At 43.6% G+C, this 23544-nt stretch overlaps 1 protein-coding gene across 1 annotated transcript in view; it reads left to right on the plus strand.

Moving 5' to 3' along the window:
- The window catches only part of LOC105906201 (astrotactin-2), a 381484-nt gene that overhangs the window by 311873 nt on the left and 46067 nt on the right, over nucleotides 1-23544 (plus strand). Inside the window, exons 18-19 of the mRNA XM_012834351.3 lie at nucleotides 1736-1869; nucleotides 2717-2865. Coding sequence (XP_012689805.2) covers nucleotides 1736-1869; nucleotides 2717-2865 — 283 coding nt within the window. The remainder of the gene's footprint in view (nucleotides 1-1735; nucleotides 1870-2716; nucleotides 2866-23544) is intronic.

Consider the following 23544-nt stretch of genomic DNA (forward strand, 5'->3'; position numbering starts at 1 on the left):
GTTTCCCATTGGCTGAGGCGCGGCGGAGTGACTCTCCTCACTTTCTCCCCCTTTCCTTCTCTCATCTGTTTTTTCTCATGTTGTTGGTGGGCGTTAAGCCACATGGCTTAAGATTCTCAATAAACATCTTCTTCCATCCCCCCTCCCTCTCTCTCTCTCTCACGCACACACACACACACACACACACCCATGTCTACTGTGACAATATGCAGGAAACTATTTATAATCCAATAGATTATGCATCTGTTTATTGTTTTGATATATACCTGAGGTGTGTGTGTGTGTGTGTGTGCACGTGAATCTTTGCTAGACTTTGCATGAACTATTGATCTGTTAACATCAATAGATCAAAACCTTTTGTGTATACATTGTCAATTAGAATGTGACCTCTGGCTGGCAGACTTAACAAAGACACAATTGATTAAAAAAAAATATATTTTGAAATGACTGTATATCATTTGAGATGTATCATGTGAAAAGTATTAGTTTCATCTGGTTTCCTAGTTCAGAAGTACCCTGTCCTGGTGACCATCTGCTAGTGGGAATGTGTTTGTATGTGGGTGTCCTCTGGTTACCAACCACTGCAAATCCTGGAATGTCCATGTGACTGAGCCCATCACCAAACCAAACTAACATGTTTGCCAGGAAGTGTTTGGTTCTGTGCGTATGTGTGTCAGAGTGACCAGTGTGCTGTGTGTGTGTGTGTGTGTGTGTGTGTGTGTGTGTGTGTGTGTGTGTGTGTGTGTGTGTGTGTGTGTGTGTGTGTGTGTGTGTGTGTTAGGGTGACCAGGTCTCCCACCATTCATCGTACTGCACATCATTTTGACCCTTTTCATTGGTCATTTGGTTTGTAATTGTCAGAAATAAAAACACATAAATTGCTTTCTTTTCCCCACCACCACCCCACATGAGCCCTTTATGCTGTTGCAGCATAGTTTCTACTCTGTTTAATAGCATTATGTCAAAAGTATCAACCTGGGTCATAGAAATGCAACATAGCCAAGCTTTAATAAAAGCTTTCATCCACTGGATGAGTAGAGTGTAGTGAAAGCAGTCATCAAGAGGCTTTGACATCTGTCAATCAAACTGTGCCGATGTGGGACTGGTGAACTCCTCTACTGCGTCACAAAAAAAACTAAAAATGTACAGAAACTTTGCAGATAAGGTAAAAGCTTTTTGTGGACATTTGAGTTCTACAAACGAGGAACTCCAAATACTATTATTTCAGATTAGCTGAAAGTCCTTCAGCGTTGCTTGGCTGCACTCTTTTTACACGCAGGTACTTCAGATAGCCCATAAAAACCGTAATGGGTCTGTCTCAGCTTCAGCCCAGACCTGGGGCGGATCAGTCAGGCTGAGCCTCCATACGTGAGGCATGAATGGAAAGTCTGCAGCCAGCCCTCCCTCGTAAATCGCTCCCTGGTCCTCCAGACAGACAGACAGACAGACAGACAGGCAGGCAGACCCCGCTGAGATGAAGCGCCTCGACATGCACACGCAGCCTGACCTTTCCCTGGCCGTGTTTCCAATTACCACTTGACAGGGCCGGGTCTGTATATAACCTCCCCAGCGCCCTGCTCACAGAGAAGGGCTTGTAGCGATGGTGGGGTGTCTGGCGCAGGTGAGAAACTTCCGGAGAGGTCAGCGTGGCATGACGCATCGATCGGGGGGTGAGTCATCGATCCATCAAGTCATCGAGGGGTAATTGCATGTCTCGCACCTCTTCTTCCTGCAGGCCTTCAGGACCGCCACCATGAGCTCGTACTGGTGCGGGGGGAGGGGTGATGTCATCGAGAACTGGTGTCGCTGTGACCTCAACGCCTTCGGCAAAGACGGACTGCCCAATTGCAGCCCCCTGCGACAGCCTGTGTAAGTCACACACATACACACACACTCAGAGAGAAGATGAGTGCACACACACACAGAACATGAGCACCCATAGGCTCACGTGGGCGCGTTTACACACACAAACACTGAGAGAGAGCGTGCACACACACACACACACACAAAGAATATACACTCATATTGCCACACACCCACATAAAAAAATGCATAAACACTCGTACACACACACACACACACACACACACACACACACACACACACACACACACACACACACACACACACACACATCACCACCACCACCAAAGAAGCACTGACACCACTGTAATTGCTGTCAGTCAGTTCCTCTGTATTCCCAAACTGAACTCCCCTCATGTTCCAGTGAAGGTTCCAGGAGATGTTGTTCTGTACCTACAAACTAAAAGTTCAAACTCAGAGAACTTCCAAAGTCAACTTTTAACTGGCTATGTGTATTAGTCACCTGCTCATCAGGAGGTTCTCACACACGTGAATCATAGCACTTAGATGACTTTTCAGACTTTCCAGATTAAATTGACTGTAATTTGTCCTTGTAAAAATTGTTTCTGGTAATGTTAAAATGACCCATAAAGAGGGCTACTTGCACAATTTCCTCATGCTTTATGTTAATCGCCACAGAGAATGCTCTGGTAATGGGCTATGACATAGCTAATTATTACTACATTAGCTTTCAGTGTTTTAATTGGAAACACACACAGACGCACACCAGATTTAGGTTTTTGTTTCTCTTTTTTTCCTCTTTGTAGAAGTGTTCATGCCTTTCTCTTCATTCCTCAAGCCATCCTTTCCTCTTCCCTCTTTTCCCCCCCTCTCTTTTTCTCTCTCTCCACAGTCTTAGATTGGCCCCTCATATGGAGCCCTCCAGCACGATGGTGGCCCTTGAGTGGGTTGACGTCGAGCCTCTGATTGGCTATAAGGTCTCTGATTACATCATCCAGCACAAGCGTATAGAGGATCCTTCAGAGGCAGAGATCTACTCAGGTAATGCATGGATGCAACGCATCCTCAAACCCCCCTAATGTAAAGAAACACCATTCGGTTTCAGGTTATTGCAGACATCCACCATGACCGTCCACATGCAAGCTAAACAGATGGAGGAAAACAAAGACGATCTGTCTGTGGCTTCAATTGGACACTTGAAGCACAGATGTCCTGACCCCTATACGGAAAATGACTAGTCTCTGTGCAGTTGGTTAAGCTCGTGGCCCAGTCACGCATTCCTCCATTAACCTGTACCAAACTGCCGTAAAAAGCGTAGCTCTTTCAGGAAATGAAGCTCTGTGGCTACGGCTGCTGAGAGGGCTCATTTCTGCCCGGGGGGCCCCAGCTTTGTGGAGAGCTATGTCTGAAGCATGACTTAAGTCTGTTTCTTTTAAGCAATCTCCTCTTAGAATCAGCACTGGAACCATAACAATCATGTGAGATGATTCATAGATGTACTATGTGCCAGCTATCTTGTCTTGACAACTGAAAGGGGTATGTTTATTCCCTTAGTGAATTGTGTCCATGGGTTTGCTCCACATGTCCTATGCACCCCAGCTGTACCATCAGTATTTCCTCAACACATAATGAAAACTCTGCCCGTGTGCTGGGTACTGTGCTACATCCTTAACCCCCCCCCCATGCCACCGAGGGTCAAAGCATCCAATTTAGATAACTGGTAGAAGATCTCTCTCTCTCTCTCTCTCGCTCATTTTGGCCCTCTGATCTTTGGCGGTGACATTTGTGTGTGGTGTGTGAGTGGTGTGTGTGTGTGTGTGTGTGTGTGTGTGTGTGTGTGTGTGTGTGTGTGTGTGTGTGTGTGTGTGTGTCTGTGTGTGGTGTGTGTGTGCGGGTGGGTGGGTGGGCGGTGTGTGTGTGTGTGTGTGTGAGGTGTGTGTGTGTGTGGGTGGGTGGGTGACAGGTGATGGTCTGGAATGGGGAAAATGAATAGGATGATATACGGGACTCATAATTGGAGGTGACCTCACATTGGGCCGGTGAGTCAGAGAACGCCACTGATAGGAATTTAATAAAGGAGAGAGGAAAGAATGAGGTGCACTGGAAGTGCTTTAGTCATTGCAGAGACAGGGGGGGGAGAGAGAGAGAGGGAGGGAGGGGTGATACTAGCGACACAGAGAGGGAGAGAGATAAAGAAAGAGATGGATAGAGAGATTCAGCCAGAGAGAAAGGTACAGGAGAGAATGAGAGAGAGAGAGAGAGAGAGAGGTCTGAGTCTGATGATGAGTACTTGCAGGGCATAGATGTGACTCCTGGCAAGGGTGTGTCAGGTGAAAGGGCCAGATGGCTGGGTGACTCACTTATCTCTGATTCCGACGCTCTGTCAAATCCGTCCAACAGACACACACACACACACACACACACAAACACACGCTCACACCGACACATGAAAAGTCCAACACATCCTTACAACTTTATACTGTGCTCTGAAGACGAAAGATAGAAAGAAATAATAAAGAAGGAGCGATAGAAGAAAGTAAAGAGTTTAAAAGACACTCAGGCAGCTGAAAATCTTTATTATTATATATTATTTTATTTATGTTCTGTGTCTGTGTGTTCTCCTATATGAAACTCTGAGAGATGCCAACATTTCCCTTCCTTCCTAAAGTTAGGATTTCTGAACTTTCTCACTTAGTTGTTTGTCATTAGCGAAAGAGAAGTCCTGGCATGCCTTCATTCAGGTCCTTAAATAACCCCCCCCCCCCGTCAGGGTGATCCATCATCAGGAGGAAAGTGCTAGTCTCAGTATCTCATGTTTTATGGCATAGTATAAATGCATCCATTGTTCTCCAAACAGAGGATCAGTAGTGCTGAGACAAAGTTGGAAATGGTCGCCGAAAAGATTTACAGAATAATAGAGGTCTTCGTCTTCAGTTACAAAGTCATTCCTAAAAAAGGAAGAGCCGTGAGAGACTGTGCATCCAGCCACTGATATCCCACCTGAGTCTGAAAAATGATGTCCTCAGGCCACCTAGGTAGATAGCTGGAGTTTGATAAAGCAAGTGAAAGGCTTCAGGAACTCTTCAGAGACATCTATTAGGCCGACTAAAGGACTGCTGTCTCAAAATGCATAAACCACACAGCAATAACTTGTTTGATATGAGTGTGATATCAAATTCCATGGCAGATATGGGAAGAGCAGAGACTGAACTTTAGCCTCCCTTCCCGGTCACCTGATGACTTTTAAGTGCAGACGAGACTTGGATTCGCCCGAGGCCCGCGATCAAAAGCAGAACATTCCGGAAGAATGGGCCACACACCCTCATCACATACCCTGGGGATGTAAATTGAGTGTATTTCAAAATGTAGTCATTTTATTATGTCCCGTAGAGTTCATGTCCGCTTTTTGTAGCAAATGGGATACCTTGCTTTAAAAAAGATCTAATTCAGAGTTAATGGGGTGTGCTTTTAACTGAGTGAATCTGACTTCGTCCAGACTTTCAAACCATGGTCAAATTTAGAGCCTGCTGATGCTGCATTCACATAGGACATATAGGTGCTCTTTTCAAGTTGATTTTTTACAAGCAAAACATTTTATTTCAAACAAGCAAGCCATGTTGAGCCATGTTTAAACATTTAAAAATATTTATTTTATAGATTTCATAATATGATTGCAATATGATAACAGGAAGTCATCCCTTATGGCTAAAGGCCCCGTCACACCATGACGTTCTGGTCAACGTTCTCTGAACTTTCTAATCGTTCAATTTCGAGCGTTCTAGGGCGATGTGGACACATCTGGCGTGTTACTAACAAAAGAATAGCGTAGGACTGACACATGACTAGCGTGGGACTGACGCATGAGGAGTGTGTAACACCGACCAAGTGACGTGTCACTGGTCCGCGACAAACGTGTGCTGACGTGTCACTCCAGCGCGACAAACGATAAGTCAACATTAGAAGAGCGTGTTAAAGGTGTAATTAACGTGTGAATAATGACAGAAAAGCGTTTTGCGGCGTGTGGGTTTTATGGTCAAACGGGTATAAAACGCTGGAAAATCATAGTGGATTCAGTTGATCTGAACAGTGAACATCATGCCTCCAAGACCACGAAAAGGTGTGAGGGGGGCTTCTGCTACTAGCGCTGCTGAAAGTAAGAAGAATACAAAGCCTCTTTCGCTAGCAATGTCTTCGGACGAAGATTTACTGTTATTATTACTGTGATTTACGAAAAAACGGGCGTTATTCCTGGGGTTTTATGTTATTAAAATAAATGATTTAAATTTGACACTGAATTTGTGTTTCTCAATGTTTATTATTAGAAAACATCAACACATCCACACACATTGTCCATGTCACAAGAGTCTTCATATCATATCCATCTGCCATGGAACAGCACCAGCTATAACAGTGCTCAGCTATGTTCAAGTTCAGTACATCTACTTCATGCTGGCTCAAGCAAGCAAATACCCTCCACTCCGCTTTTCGCTAGATTATGCAATGACCTTGCATGACATGATAGCATTGGATATGTAGATGTATAGTGCACAGAATAACGTTTGCAATGATGTAAGTTGCGTTTGTTGATCACGTATGGTTAATAACATATTAATTGTATGTAAGATCTTCCCTTGGTGAAAAAACTTTCGCCAATATCTTCCTACGAGAGATGGGTTAGGTGCTCAAATTTCCCTCGATCAAAGAGGACGTTAGTAGGCATGTCCAAACTAAAAATCACGTCTCAGGATTGCTGCGCACATAAGTTATTTCGGGTGCATCAACTGTAGGTACTCAGTCTACCCTACCCAACGACTGACTACGATAGCCAAACGCGTGCAAAGTTAATAAAACTCCATGAGAACTTTTGTGCATGTTCAAAACTTTTTTTTTGGACCAGCGTTCTCCTCCGATCACCGACGATTACCGACGATTACAGCGTTCACCAGCTTTCACACAAAGCTCTTCTGGCGCAATACCAGCGACCATGGACGATTACCAACGTTTCCTCTAACATCATAGAACGTTGACCAGAACGTCATGGTGTGACGGGGCCTTAAGACATCTTAATAACTGACTAATGGGCTAATTAATGAGATACACATAGAGTTCAGTTCAGATATTCAGTTATTCAGCAGCATAGCCTTAGCAGGAGGTAAACAGCAGGGCCCAAGGGTTAAACCCTGCAGAACACCACTGGTGTTATTACACTGTCAGATGCAACTTTTCAAATCAGAGCTGCTATTCTGGTCGAACCCCCCTGCAGATGTTCTTCTGAAAACAGTGCAGGAATAGATCCCCTATGGCCACTTCTGGAGCATCAATCCTCACTCACACTCACCGCATCATGTCAAGTATAATACAAATCCAAGCTAAACGGGAACTTACTGTGTAAACACATAATTATGTGTGTGAAGGCGCAAGTAGAGAGAAACATGGGCCATGCAGGGCACAAGGAGAATGTGGCTCCTTTTCGCACACACTCACACTCGCACTCGCACACACAAACACACACACACTGACACTCACACTCACACGCACACGCACATGCACACGCACATGTACACGCACACACACACACACACTGTGAGTTCCACTGATAAATTTGGATGAAAATCTTGGATTAAGAACTTCCAAACACACAAATGGTGTCTGTAAGCATAAATGCACAAAGATGGGCAGGGCCCAGGATAAAAGTTATGTTTTGCTATCCCCTATCTCACTCACAAATATGCCCACTCAGGGCGAAGCTGCAGAGCAAGCTGCTTGTTCCTTTGATGTGGTTCGACAGTGGCCTGGTTGTCAGTCCATAAATCCTGCCATATTTAAGGCTGCAATCTCCCTGGCAGCCTCTCAGTCAACTGTGGTTGTCCACAGGTAAACAGGAGAGGCCTCAGAGCCACGCTGCTGCTGGGAAAGGTTTACATTGCCTCTCCTGTTGATGTTGTCATTTCGGCCCGAATTGATGGGGTTACACAGTCTACAGAGTTGTTTGGACTATAGTAATGTTTGTGGGTTTTTATTTTCTTTCTTTCTTTCTTTCTATCTTTCTTTCTTTCTTTCTTCTCAATCTCCTTTCTTCCACGTGGTATTGTGACATACTCCTTTGGATTTCAGTCTAGAGAAAGGTTACAACTAAGCATGTGTTGAACCATGAAAATAAAACATTTGACTACTCAAATTATTATTCTGTGAAAGTAAATGTTTACAGTGACAGTCTGACATTTCTGATTGATGCTGAAAGTCCATGCATATTATTAACACATATAACACATTGGTTAAACATGCATGGTGTTGAAATGAGTACGGTACAGTATCAGTGTTAATTTCGTTGACGAAAACTATGACGAAAAATATTCGTTAACGACCTTTTTCCCGTGACTAAGACGAGACTAAGACGTGACGAAAACGGATCTTTATAAATAAAAACTATGACTAAATCTATTTTAACTTTCGTTGACGAGACGAGACGAGACGAAAATGTTGGTGGTTGACTAAGTCACAATTGTTTTTTTTTTCTAAACTTGTATGCACATCATTGGTTGAATGTTGCCCGGTCCTGTATCTATCCCTCCTCCACTCCCTGAGATGGCCAGACATGCAAGTGACGCCCTATGGCTTAACGTTATGATGGCTGAAGTTCAAGCACTCGGTACTGGAAGACAAATAAGAATAGATATCTGGACAGTCTTAAATTATAACTTGACAGAAAATAAAACACAATGCACCGCAATAACCGGAGAGAAACCGTGTGGCCTCAAAATAGATGGGAAGAACACAACAAGAGGCACCTGAAAGCGCACAAGACAACCCTGCCATTTATGCCAAGGTAAATTAGCTAGTAACTGTCAATGATAATTAGCTAATGTTAACTAGTTATTCGAATATATTAGCCAACGTTAAGTTAACTTCAAAGGGGCAGTCGAGTGTATAGGTTGTGTCAGCTTGGATAACTAGCTAGTCATTTTCGATTGAAACCTCCCGTTTGGCTTGGCAAATGAGTTCCAAAACTTTTAGCTAGCTAACGTTGGCTAACTATGAGGTAGCATAGCTAAGTTATACTAGCTATCGATAACTAGCTAGTAAACACATTGCAGAATGGACTATAGGACAGGCCACGCATGACATTAATCAAGAAAAAATAAATGAATATGTGATTGGTTTACATATCCTTGTCTATTTATGCAATTGTTATTAGCACTACTTTCAACTCTCAAACTATCCGTCTAGCTAAATACTGTATGTTGGTTATCAGATTGCACAGCAATTCATATGGAGGATATGTGGTTGATTTAACTAAGGCCAGGTAGGCATAGTAGTTGTATTGTGTTATCAGATCATTTGAATCTTCAAAATCTAGACTTGATATTCTGTTATATTTTAATGATAATACTGTTAATTAAGTATTGCCTTAAAATTATTATTTACATTGAATTCATTGGAATTCAGCTGTAGGCATAGGAGATCTGTATCTTAGAGACTAATTGCATCCACAGTTTACGTACTGCAAGCTTGACTATTATGCAGTTGTAGACACAACACAAGGGGTCCCCGGGCCTGAGAAGGGATGGAAAGGAGTTTAATGTGACTATAAGATGGACTTAATTTTTAGTTTAATGTGACTAAAACTAGACTAAAATGTAATGAGACTTCGTCGACTAAAACTAGACTAAAATTTTCTGAGTTTTCGTCGACGAAAACTAGACTAAAACTAAGCAGGATAAAAATGACTAAAAGTGACTAAAACTAATATGCATTTTCGTCTAAAGACTAAGACTAAATCTAAAATAGCTGCCAAAATTAACACTGTACAGTATATTTCTTATAGCCATGGAATAGTAAATGGCACCAGAGTGTAGTAACACAATTGGCTGAAGAAAGGACAACAACTCTCATGTTATATAAGTGCAAAATACCATCATCCCGCTTCTCATTCAGTTTAATCGGGTATTTCCATTTATTTATATTCTCCATTACTGTGGAGGTCTCCAAGCTTAGGTTACAAAGTCTTACGAAGGTTTAACAAATACTGCAAAACACCTAATCACTTTTCCAAATTTTCTCTCTCTCTCTCTCTCTCTCTCTCTCTCTCTCTCTCTCTCTCTCTCTCTCTCTCTCTCTCTCTATCCCTTTCTTTCCACATGTTGTTGATGTCTCGCAAATTCACAAGAAACCATTATATTCACCTTAGGCGATTGACTCAGAGCCTGCAAATATGTTTTGCATTTAGTAATTAGCCTAAATAAAATGTTTAGCTTTGAGCTGACCAGTGCCGGGACATTGGAATGTTCTAGAGCCACTTTCTATAAACAAGCCTTTATGATGTTTTGTATTGTTTTTGTTCTGAACACCTCACCTGCATTAGCTCGGCATTCTGGGAGCCAGGTAGGGGCCCCTGTTTCTATTTACCCCGACCAAGGGCAACCGAGACTGCCTCTGGGGTGGGACATAGCTGATGTTTCCATTTCCTCCAGAAGGCCACTGGAGGCATCAGAAGTTAACATTTAGCACGAGTGATTATGAAGAGGTAAATGACTGCCCTGAACTGAGGTGAACTTACTGGTTTTAATGTTGCACAGTTTACACAAAACATTTGTTACTCCAGTGTAAGAAATGAAGGAGTCCTCGAGGTCCAAATAAGATTCAAGCTTTTAATCCAATAATGCGCAGTAACAGAGTACACGAAATACTTCGGATTCAACGGCGTCAGAATGAATACCGTAACAACGTAAAACACCACACTTATATACAATCAATTCATGAATATTTACAAACTCATAGAGAAAAGGGGATGGCTTGGTTTACCCTCTGTATATTAATTATATCTGTGGTTTTAATGCATACTAATGAAGTTCTAGAGAGTTCTCTTTGTGAATAAGATTCTGGCGACCATTTGTCTGTTTGGAAGATCAGCGTGTCCTTCTAACAATAGACCTGCTGATTGCGTTTCGATGGCTGCGCGATCAAGATGGCTTTCAGACTGGTTCTCCTCCGGTACCCATTCTATAATTGATGGCCGTCGCTGAGGTGTTAAAGCGGTGCCAGGGTGTGGACCTCTCTTGTTAGCATAAGACACCATTTGTGGCAGAAGTTGGGCTATTTCATTGATATCAAACTTTTACTCCTATTACTTCAGGAATGATTGTATCAATTTCCCACAAGCCCCTCTTTGATGCTCTTGGCCCAGAGCATCACATTAAGGTCTGCTTTTTCAGTCCACATAAGGGGTCCAGTGCCGGTGCAGTCTGCCCTAAGGTTGTCCCCTCTTTGGCCATTAGGGATCTTACCCGCAGTTATGACTCACACCTCAACAACACTGGTGTAACCCCGTCATCCATGGTGTCTTATCATGGTCCTTCTGTAATTTGGTACTAGAATTAAAAAAATGTTTTATAAATTTGGCTTGAGTCTGGGAGGAGAACATCTAAAACCATCATATCCAGCGGGACCGGTCCAACGTAATCCTAGATGTTTTGGCAATCTGTTGTTTCAGGACATAGCATAGGCAATATAGCATCAAACTCTGTAATACTATCAGGATAATGCATAGACATACGGCTGCCTTGAATGTGATTTCCCAGAGCCAACCAGAGAGAGCGATACCCATGTCTCCATCATGCATTTGACTTATCAGACCCTTGTCCTTGTCTTCTAATTCTTTCTGCATCTTGACAATGTGGCTATCCTTCCTCTGCATCAAAGACATGAGCATACTATCTAACTGAGGCAAGTCATACTTAAATTCTGGGATTTCTTCGACATATCCTAACTGTTCTTCTGCGTCAACATACAAGTTCTGCTGACTAGTGTTTACATAAGGAAACTGATAGTTTCCGACTGACCAGGTTGAATTAGGCGTAATACAAAAGGAGGTAGAATTGATGGGACAGATTGTCTCATTACCATGAGTGAATACAGAAAAATGATCATGTGTGGTTGTGATACAGGCCTGGTTATCCAGTACTACTACCTTTGTGAAATTATTGTGAAGGTGGGTTAGCTGAACATCACAGGCTACATAATCAGATTGGGGGGTTCCACACAATGGTTGCTTTCCCATTGCATCACATTCACAAGCAAACCCAAACGGTGTGTGTTCACAACACTCAGTGTCCAGACTCCGCCACTCCCCAGACTTCAATTGTGTGATGAATTTGGGGAGGTCTTTTCTTTCCTTTAAGACGTTTTCCTGCAGTACTCCTAGACTTTCCACTTCATCAGCCTTTCAAATACTTGTTCTGACTGAAAGATCGGGACAGACACAGTGAGGAGCATAGCATACATTTGTCTCATAAAGCACCCAAATCGATCAAAACTATTCCCGGCAGAGCAAGCCCATGATTTGTCCTGTGGATTGTTAATCACGGTTTCGTTCCACCATCTCAAGATCTGAATAGGTGGAGTTCTGTTGGAGGGTTTGATGGGCGTCCCCCATTACGAGTGAATGGAAGGTTTATTCCCTCCATCAGGGGGCCATAATCCAGTGGGCTGTAAAATCCAGCAGGAAGGGGATGTGAGGAGATTCTGGCCATTTGTAGGAGGTAACTATATGGAAGGGGTAGTTTGCATTTGCCCAGCATATTCATGAATACCTCCAGATTCCCGGAAGTGGTGTTAAAACAGTCCTTCAACCCAAACCACTTCATCATGACCTCCTTGGTGAACAAAGATGTTGGGACTTTTCCTGCCAAAATTTGCTCTAGAATCTGTGAAATGCCTTGGTATTTAATAGAGGCAAATTGTGCACAGTATAATTCCTTTTGAACAGTGTTGAAAGCGTCTTTGTAACGATGGTTGAGTATTGATAGTGTAGATGCGATGGTGTGTATGTCCTGTATAGTCTCTCTCTCTTCTTGTAACCCTTCCTGTAGGTAAGCATCTGTCTGAACAACCTGTTCACCTACGAGGGCCTTAAGTTTGAGTTCGTTCTTCTTTAGTTCCTGGGCAGTTATCCAATTTGATAGTCCTAATCCTGTTCCAGTGGCTCCAAGCAAACCATCCATAAACCCCAGTAACTTCCGTCGTCCGGGGAGTCCTTTTTGGATGGCCTGTTGGACGTTTATCCATAGGCTGGTTAGTGGATGAACCGGTTGCCACAGCTCCATGATATCTCAGAAATGCTGTGGTCAGGAGATCTTTGTACATTTCGGTTCCACTTGCTCCTTTGCATCTCTCATCCACATCGGGAGACCATGCAGTCAGGTTCACCAGGACCGGAATATGGACCCACTGGATGTTGTTAATCAGCACTCCAGGATACGGTTTCGTCACTACCCCGGACTGGGGTGCTGGTTGTAGATCAGGACACTCCCGCAACCATGCCACTGGAAGGAACACTGCAGGATCCACTGCCACATATCCTCCTCGGTTTTTTTTTTTTTTTTTTTTTTTTTTTTTTTTGGTTCTGAAAGTGAATTAGAGAGAAGGATTAGATCCCCCCCCCTTTTTTATGTAGAATATAACACAACATTGAATACATGTATGACAAGACACTATAAACACTAAGTTACAAATCATGTAACATAAAACACAACATTGAATACATGTATGACAAGACAGTATATACACCTAGTTACTAGAACTACTCCGGTGTTGGACATTTGTTCTCAGGTGTCTTGTATGCTTTTAACTGGTCAATGTGGAACCATTTCTTCATAGGTTTCCTGTTCTTCCCTTTATAGTCCAACCTTGTAAACAGAATCTCCACATTTGTCAATAACAGTGTATGGTCCACTCCAATTAGCTGTCCAGGGTCCCGTATGATGGTAGTTTTTGACCAATGACCTCTGTTCCCAGTTCAAAGGTCTGTTCGTTTACAGTTTTATCATAATACATCTTGTTGTATTTCTGGTTTGACCCAATCTGTTGAGCTGCTTGATGGTACATAGTTGGTAGAGAAGAGCATAAGTTCTTAAAGAATGTTTCCGCTGTCCAACCTTCCACCATGGGTTTTGGGACCTCTAGTAAGAGGTGTTCTGGCATTCTCATTTTTCGGCCAGTCATCAATTCATGAGGGCTGTACCCTGTGCTCTTGTGGACGATACCTCTTACAGACATCAGAATGCTGGGGAGGTTCTGAGCCCAGTTAGGGCCATTCTCTAGCACCATTTTCTTTAGGGCTGTCTTCAGTGTCCTATTAGTGCGCTCTACACTTCCTGAAGACTGTGGGTGGTGTGCTATGTGAAGACGATGTTTTATACCTAAAAGTTTTGTTAGGTCTGTGTGGATTTTCCGGTGAAATGAGTCCCTCTGTCACTTTCTAAGCTCAGCGGTAGACCCCATCTGCAATAAATGTGTTCCCAAAGTACCCGTGCAGTGGCAGAAGCTGTATCAGACTTGATTGGAAATGTCTCTATCCATTTACTGAATGTGTCTATCACAACCAAAATGTACCTGTATCCACCTTTTGCTGCTGGGAGTGGGCCTACATAATCAATTTGTAAATTTGTCCAGGGACCTTCGGCTAAACATGTAGGCCTCAAACATCCTTTTCGTTTGACACTAGAAGGATTCATTTGAGCACATGTCAAACAGTTCATACAGTGGTCTTGAATGTGTTTGTCAACATCTGGCCACCAAAACATGCTCCTTAATCTGTCTTTAACTTTAGCCACACCTAAGTGTCCCCCCTGGTTGTGGATGTAATATAAAATGTCATTCCGCAACCCTACTGGTGGTACCCACACTGTGTTGTCATTTGCTGTATACAACAGTATATTGTCATGTGTTGTCAAGTGTGCATCATAATGGGCAAAAGGTCCTTCTGAAATTGTTTTCCCTTGTTGTTTGAGCATGATTACTTCCTTGAGAAGCGGATCACTCTGTTGGGCACTTTTCAAATCTACTGGTTCTCTCACATTTATGACTGCAACTGGTTTAATCCCTTCATCCACCGGAAGTGTCATACCTTCAACCGCTGCTGTCTTTGCTAACTCGTCGACTATAAGATTGCCATCTCCATGTTTGCATGTCCCCTTCTTCTGGTGGGCTTTAACTTTCAGTAAAGCTAGTTTGTGTTGGCTGGACTTGGCTGCTGACCACAATGATTGTATGGGACCACAATGAATAAGTGGCTGACCATCAGCACTCGTAAACCCTCTTTTCTGCCAAATAGGTAAGTATTCTGTTAATGAGTTAACTACAAATGCGGAATCAGAGTGGATGTTTAGGTCTCTATCCTGAAGAACTTGCAATGTCTGTAGTACTGCTGTAATTTCTGCTTTCTGTGCTGAGAAATGAGGCGGACATTTATACAGAAAATCACCTATCTCTGAATGGATAGCAAAACCTGTGTGGTACTGACCATCTTGCCAATATCTTGACCCATCAACATAAATATCCATGGCCCCCTCAATGGGCCGAACTTCAAAAACACTGTCATGAGGTGGGGTAGGTTCATGTTCACATGTGTGTGGTACACCTTCGTATATGAGCGTTCGTGGTAACATGGAATTGGGTCTGTATTCTGTTTTCAAGTTTTTTGCACCTAAGTGTAATGTCCATCTGGCCAGCCTTGTATTAGAAACACCTTTAACTTTGCCATTCAAAAGAAGCGTAAGGGGTGTGTGTGGGGTATGGAGTGTTACCTCATTGAACCCATAAATATATTCAAAATGTGACATTGCCCAGTGTACTGCCAACAGATGTCTGGTACATGAATCAAACGCCTTTTCAACTGGGGAGAGAACTCGGGATGCATAGGCAATCGGACGCAAGCTTCCCTGTACTTCCTGAAGTAATACCGCTGACAGAGCTTCCTCTGTCGCCGCTGTCTGCAGAATGAATGGCTGTGACCTGTCTGGATTACGCAGTGCTGGTGCTGCCATTAAGGATGCTTTCAATTTCTCAAAAGCTGTTTGATGTTCTGGGCCCCAATCTAGGGAGTCATTTTTTCTCTTTTTCCCTGTGAGGAGAGAATTCAGTGGTTTTGCAATGTCTGCAAACCCTTCAATGAAGTCACGGCAAAATCCCACAATTCCTAAAAAGGATCTTAATGCTGTCACCGATACTGGGACAGGTAGTCTTTGTATGGTTTCCACCTTGTGTGGATCAGGTGTACGCCCCCCTTTGCTAACTTTGATGCCAAGGTATGTAACCTCTGATTTAAGCAACTGAGCTTTCTTAGGATTCAGTTTCAGTCCTGCCCCTTCCAGCAGCTGTAATAATTCTGAAAGTAAGATTAAGTGTTCCTCTTGAGTAGAGGTCTGTAGAAGCAAATCATCGACATAAACAATAAGACACTCTGGTCTAGAGAAAGGTTCTACTATCGTAGCCAGACACTGATGGAACAGAGTTGGTGAATTTGCAAAACCTTGTGGTAGCACGTTCCAGGTGTACTGCGTATTCTTAAATTTGAAGGCAAATTTGTATTGACACTCAGGATGTAGTGGTATGGACCAGAAGCCATTAGATACATCAAGGGCAGAATAAAAACTTGCTTCTGGTAGGAGAGATGCCAATACGTCAGGAGTTGAAGCTACCACAGGGGCACATGCTGGTGTACATTTATTCAGTTCCCTGTAGTCTATACACAATCTCCATGAGCCGTCTGGTTTGCGGACAGGCCATATTGGAGAGAGTGAGGGAGAAAGACAAGGCCTAATGACACCTTGCTCCAAGAGGGAATCCACAGTACGCTGAATGTATGGGCTAGCCTCCTCTGGGTAGTTGTATTGTCTGAGTGAAGGTGGGTCACGCCCTTCTACCGTCACTTCCATAACCCTAGGATCAACACGGCCACAATCATGTTTACTTTGAGCAAAAACTCCCATATGCTGGGTCAACAAATCGGCCAGTTCTGAATTTTCTACAGACAACAGTGCATCCAGGTCATAATCCTCCGTTTTTTTTATTGCGTGCACTGCATGCACATCAGAAATTTGCACAACATCACCACTAGTCTGGCTGTTACGCCAGATACAGCTATTGCCATAATCTATGATGTAGCCACGTTTTTTCATAATGTCTGAACCCAAGATATTACGACCGTCACCAGTTTGGCTGAGCCAAGCCTTGTCTTTGAACCTGTCGTGTCCAATCTGAAAAACCATTTGATCTGTTTGTGAAGCCAAGGAAATTGTACCATCAAAACCTTCCAGTGTGATTGTGTTTTTGTCTGTATGTGTTAGTTTATCTTCATGAAGAATTGTTAATGAAGCACCCGAATCTACTAACCAATCATTGCATCGGCCTCCAACAGCAACGTTTACAATTGGTCTACCATAGCTGTCTCGTGACAGAGGTGCTACATGTATTACAGAGGCCTGTGATCCCTATGGTGAAAAGGACACAGACTTAGGGTCTGGTTTGGTCAATGCCACCCGCAGTTCACCATTTTCTTTGCTCAGTTTGTCCATAGCTGCCTGCATGTCACTCAATTTCTTATTGACCTCAGAATAAGGAGATGGCCGAGGGCCTGTTCTCCTAACATTAGCCCAACAATCTCTGGCAATGTGCCCTTCCTTGTTGCATGAATAACAGACTATGGGCTCATCAGGGTTGTACGGGGGCGGTCTGTGAGTGTTCTCTCTTTCTCTGGGCCGATATCCCTCATTCTTCCACACATTTCTCTGTTGAGAAAACTTACTTTCTATAGCAGCAACTGGGTGGGGTTTCTTAGCATTAGTCTGATTATTATAAAACTGTGTCATTTTATAAATGATGGCGCTGTACTCTGAAACATGTGTGACAAACATATCTATGGCGGCACGAGTTTGAGGATCACATTTGGTTATCAAAGCGGATTTAAAGACCACATCCTCAGTTGTGATGTCAGGAAACCCGCTGTAGGTTTTAAAAGCATCCATTAATCTATCCGCAAACGCTACAGGGTGTTCACCCTTTTTCATCGTGACTTCAGCTAATTTTTCTGGGTTGACAGATACTATTCCCAAACCTCTAAAAATGTTTTCTTCCTCTCCTGAGCATTAGCCATTCTAGTCTTCACTTTGTCTGATAGGGCTCTGGATAATGTGGACGGAAGACACATGCACAACACAACACATGAGTCAAAATCGGTCAATCGATAAATATTCACGCAGTTTTCAAGACTGGTGAGGAACTCTAAAGGATCATGTGTGCCGGGTTGAAATCTCCCTACACCCTTTACCACTGATTCTAACTCTGAGGGGTTAAGGCATTTAACTGTATGTGACATGACCTCCTCTCCACTGGCTCCGGTACGCACAGTCGTGGAGTGGATTGGCGCCATTGGGTATTTCACGGTGGCACTAGAATGTTGGCTCTGACTTTCCTGTAAATCTGAACGTTTTTCCCAACATTCCTCACTTTCTGTGTTATTACTGCTAGTATCACACACCCAGTTTGAGACCGGGCTATCTTTATGCACGCTGGTTTTCATTATGTAATGATATGCAGTCTTAACTTCCTGTAAATCATCTGACAACTTTTCCACTGTCGATTGTAAAATGTTTTTATCAGTCGTAAGAGTTCCCATATCTTTCTGCAACTGAACTTTCTCCATTTTCAAAAGTGTGTCATTAAGTTGAAGATTGTTAAGGCGCGATACAAGTGAAATATTCTCCTTTGCCAACATGTCTCTCTCCGCCTCAACCTCGTCAAACCTCTTATTCGACACTTTATGTGCGGCAAAAAGCCCTTGAAGAGCATTGGCAACTTTGCCTTTTTTGTCTTTTGGCATTTTAGAAAAATTATCGAACCGGGATCCAGCCCACTCATAAGGCGTATCCTCCGCGTTCTCTATCCCGTCATACATCCCCTGTGAGCCGTGTTTTGCGATGTATTTAACAATAAAATCTTCCATTCTGAACACCCAACAACAACAACAAGCTCGTTTTAATATCAGTATATCAGTATGTCACTGACTGGATAGGCTATGCAGTATCTGTCCAAACAACAAAATAGCCCTATTTTAACAGTCACCTAGGCCTACGTCCACAATTTAAATTCAAAGTATTAATATGTCTCGTTACGTCGGACTATGCCACAATTCGTCGGGCTGACCACACTTCTTCGGGTCGTTCTAAACACAATTTCACAATTTCAAACTCGTCAGTACATCGACTAATAATACTGCCACTGTCCGTCGGGCAAAACACAGTACTTCGTGTAAAATTCCCTCTGGCCACAGTACTTCGGGCCTAACCACACTACTTCGGGTTTTCAATTACTTGTTTCAGTTACTTACTACGTTTTGCAGTCTGGGTTTCAATGTTTCAGTTACTTTAGAAACGTATTCTGATACAATTCTACTACCACACTACTTCGGGTTGATTCAGTTACTTTAGAATCGTTTAGAAACAAAATTGCACAGAGCTAACCCACAACTGGACACCTCCTGCTTATTAACGGAACAAAATACATGAAACAGATTATACCTCTTCTTAAACCTCCTTCCTAGGTTGTTTTTAAACGTGCAGATTTCCTGAAACAGCAGAAAAATAGTAGATTACTCACCTCTTTTTCTTTCCAGAAATTGCAGAATGGGTGGCTCGCCAATTGTAAGAAATGAAGGAGTCCTCGAGGTCCAAATAAGATTCAAGCTTTTAATCCAATAATGCGCAGTAACAGAGTACACGAAATACTTCGGATTCAACGGCGTCAGAATGAATACCGTAACAACGTAAAACACCACACTTATATACAATCAATTCATGAATATTTACAAACTCATAGAGAAAAGGGGATGGCTTGGTTTACCCTCTGTATATTAATTATATCTGTGGTTTTAATGCATACTAATGAAGTTCTAGAGAGTTCTCTTTGTGAATAAGATTCTGGCGACCATTTGTCTGTTTGGAAGATCAGCGTGTCCTTCTAACAATAGACCTGCTGATTGCGTTTCGATGGCTGCGCGATCAAGATGGCTTTCAGACTGGTTCTCCTCCGGTACCCATTCTATAATTGATGGCCGTCGCTGAGGTGTTAAAGCGGTGCCAGGGTGTGGACCTCTCTTGTTAGCATAAGACACCATTTGTGGCAGAAGTTGGGCTATTTCATTGATATCAAACTTTTACTCCTATTACTTCAGGAATGATTGTATCAATTTCCCACACCAGTTTGTCATGGAAGTAGCTTTTAGAAAGGCCAGGACTCTTATTCAAAGTAAACTCTCAAATTGGAGTCAGACAAAGTTATCTTTCAAATAAAACACATCATGCACCTCTACAAAGGTTATATTATTTCTCTAATTTAGTTTGCTTTATCCATACTTTTTTTTATCCGACAAAACACCTGCTGGGAATTTAATTCACAAATGTAACAAACTAAAGATCTATTTGAGGTTGTCTATTACAGACATACATCTTGTGCTGCTTTACATCTGTACACTTTCTTTTGTCTCTTCTCCGTTAACCCTCTTGGTCGGCTGGTCAGGCTTTCCTGGGCTTTGCTCGCACTTTAAGAGGACCTTGGCGGCTCTCTGCCACCCAGTAAGACCTCTAGGTGGCACACAGACACAGTGGAGAGACACGCCGCTTGTTTAGGGGAGAATAGAGTATCCCTGTGTGATCCTCCGCTGAAGACTCAGAACAAGAGAAGCATGAGATTCCGTACTGCAGGGAAGGACTCTCTCCAAGCCTACTGGCAGTCTCACTCATCTTATACTTCTGTTGTACATAAACTAAACCATTGAACTCACTAACTCATCACTGTTCGGTTCCCTTTTAATTGTACTTTTTTGTTTCTTTTTTAAATTTCTGTTCCAGTTTGAAAGTATCCGTTTCATGCTCTTATTCTGTCTCTGTATCAGTCATATGTCATATGCCCCTGTAGTGATCAACACCCAGGGGAGGAGAGAGAGAGAGAGAAAGTGAGAGAGAGAGAGAGAGAGAGAGCACATGATAACTATGTGTCATGGGGATTACGTCATCCGGAGGGTCCACTGTTCATGCGCTGCCAGATTTAGCCGCTGTCACGGTCGTCCGGCACACTGGCCTTTTGCGCTGGCGGCTCCCGGCGCAGTGTGGCGTGGCGGCCTGTCGACACGTGGGACTAATGAAGCTGAGATCACACCTCGAGCTCTGGCTGTGATGCACGTCTCCTATTCAGGCTCCTCTGAGCAGCGGCACTCACAGCCTCTCACTGTCACCGGGAAGGCTATACACCACGGCCCGGTCCGCTCCTACACGGCAGAGAGAGAAAGAGAGCATGGGGCAGACAGAGAAGGAGAGAGAAAGGACACAGAGTGCTTGCACTAAGGGGGTTCAGGCTCTGGGCTCTGTAAAGCGCCTAGAGACAATTGTATTGTTATGGCGCTATATAAATAAAATTGAATTGAATTGAATTGAAAGTGTTAAAGGAGAGAGAAGAGAGGCAGTGAAAGAAAGAGAAAGGACACAGAGAGGAGCAAAATAGATAAAAAACAGAAGAAGAGACAGGGGAGCCAGGAGAGAGAGAGAGAGAGAGAGAGAGGCGAGATTGGAGCGAAAAAAGAAAGGAGGAGAGAGATAGAGGAAGAAAATAAGGGAATGAGATGAAAAGGGAGAAAAAGAGATGGAGAGAGGAATGTTACGAGAGAGAGGAGCAGAGTGAGAGACTGAGACAGACAGACGGGTGGGGGGGCATAGAGAGAGACAGACAGACAGACAGACAGACAGAGAGGGGAGGGCAGAGATAGAGAGAAAGAGAAAGAGATTGCTAGAAAGTCACACAGCGATGATGTCATTTGGATCCTGTCTGTCAGGCAGTGTGGTGAGGCATTTGATCTTTTTATTTTAGTCTTTCATTTCATCTTGCAGTCCCACGGTAACCTCTCATCACAGCTGTGAATCAGACGCCCCATCCCTTACACACACACACACAATCACACTCACACACACACACACTCACACACTCACACCCAAACACACACACTACACAATCACTCACAAACACATACACTCAGATATACACACACTCACTCAGACATACAAACTACACATGATGCACACACACACACACACACACACACACACACACACACACAAACACACGCACGTGCACACACACACAAACACTCACAAACACACATGCACCACAAGGGACATGAACAGAATACACACTTCAACTTCCTTTTGCCACCCTTCCATCACCCGTATACAAACACATCAAAAGTCAGTCACACAGATATGCCCCCCCACACACACACAAACACACACACTATGGTGTATCTCTTGCACTTTGCGCCCCCCTCACCCCCTGCCCACGGTGTGGTCTACTCCATAGTCCTCATTACTGCATGAGACTCAGGGGCCTCCGATGGGGGTGATAAGCCCACACTCAAACTGATTCAATTAGAGACAGATAAAGCCTGTCCTTCAGTCGCACTGCAGATAACAGAATGGACCGCCACAGCTGACTCTCTCTCACTCTCTCTCTCTCTCTCTCCATCTCTCTCTCTCTCTCTCTCTATCCAGTCTCTCGATCTGCTTCTTTCGTTCTCTCTCTCCATTTCTCTATCTCTCTCTCTCTCTCTCTCCCCCCGCTCTCTCTTTCTCCAACTCCCTCTTTCTATCTGTCATTTTTTCTCTTTGTATCTCTCTCCACTCTCTCTTTCTGCTTAACTCTCTCTCTCTCTCCCTCTCTATCTCTCTCTATCTCTCTCTCTTTCTGTCTCCCTCTCTTTCTCTTGCTTTGTTTTGTTAATTAAAGATGACCTCATCGCTAAAAATGGATTGCGCTTGCCTGGGCGTCCGGAGTGGCAGGTCAGCAGATTGGCGAGCAGGCGGGAAGCCAATGCCCACTCATTTATTCAATGCCACATGCATCGCTCATTCCCCACTCTCTAGCTTTGCTCCAGCTTTCTCACACACTCGCTCTGACACACATACACAAGCTCACACACGCACACAGATATGCACACACACATTCCCATTGATGTACTGTACACACACAGATAGTCACACTCAGTGTGCACACATATTCACATGCATAATGTAGATGTACACTGAGCATCATAATGCATGCCCACATAACCCCCCCCCCCACACACACACACACACAAACACACGCACGCACGCACGCACAAACAATTGGCCCAGTCTTGACTAAAGTATTTTTCTACCGCGTGACAATCATGTCATAACCACGTGCCTTGCTTGGCACCTCTGCCATGCATACAGTTGTCAACAAGTCTATGGAAATGTTAAAGGTGCAGTCCATAGTTCAAATCCACTGCTTCAAACAAAGTGGCTCGGACCAAGCCACTTATCCAGACTGGAGTGGAGTACAGTTCCACCATTCCTGTGGAGTGTACCTTTAATTTTACATCTTTTTGATATCGATGGTGTGTTGGTCTGTTTAGTCTACTTTGGGCAGGTCTTTAACTCTACTTTAGATAGTGCATTACAGTGTGTGTCTGTGGTCTCTTATAAAACAGAGAAAGTATCGATCCCAAAGCACAAGCCTAGGAAAGCAACCTTGCCCACAAGGTTTTCTCTTTCACACGTTTCCTCATCCTGGTCAGTGGTCAGATGGATACATCCGTTTATTATCTGTGTTCTAGGGTTGTTAGAATTCTGTGTGTCCATTGTGACCATTAAGGGAAGGTGCTAGTTTTGGTGTCGGTGTCGGTGTTGGTGTTGGTGTGTGTGTGTGGGTGCCTCCAGCTGCCTCTGCCTGTGGTGAACGTTTTATGGCCGCCTGACAGAGCTCATTTTCCCCTGCCTTTCCCCTGCGCCTCCCCTGGGAGTTGAATCAATGGCCATGTCTCCCATCTCGGGGCCGCCTCCGCCACACCGAGTGAGTCCCCTCGCTAATGAATTG

This window comes from Clupea harengus, chromosome 12 (genome assembly GCF_900700415.2).
Source record: "Clupea harengus chromosome 12, Ch_v2.0.2, whole genome shotgun sequence".
In the NCBI taxonomy this organism is placed as follows: domain Eukaryota; kingdom Metazoa; phylum Chordata; class Actinopteri; order Clupeiformes; family Clupeidae; genus Clupea; species Clupea harengus.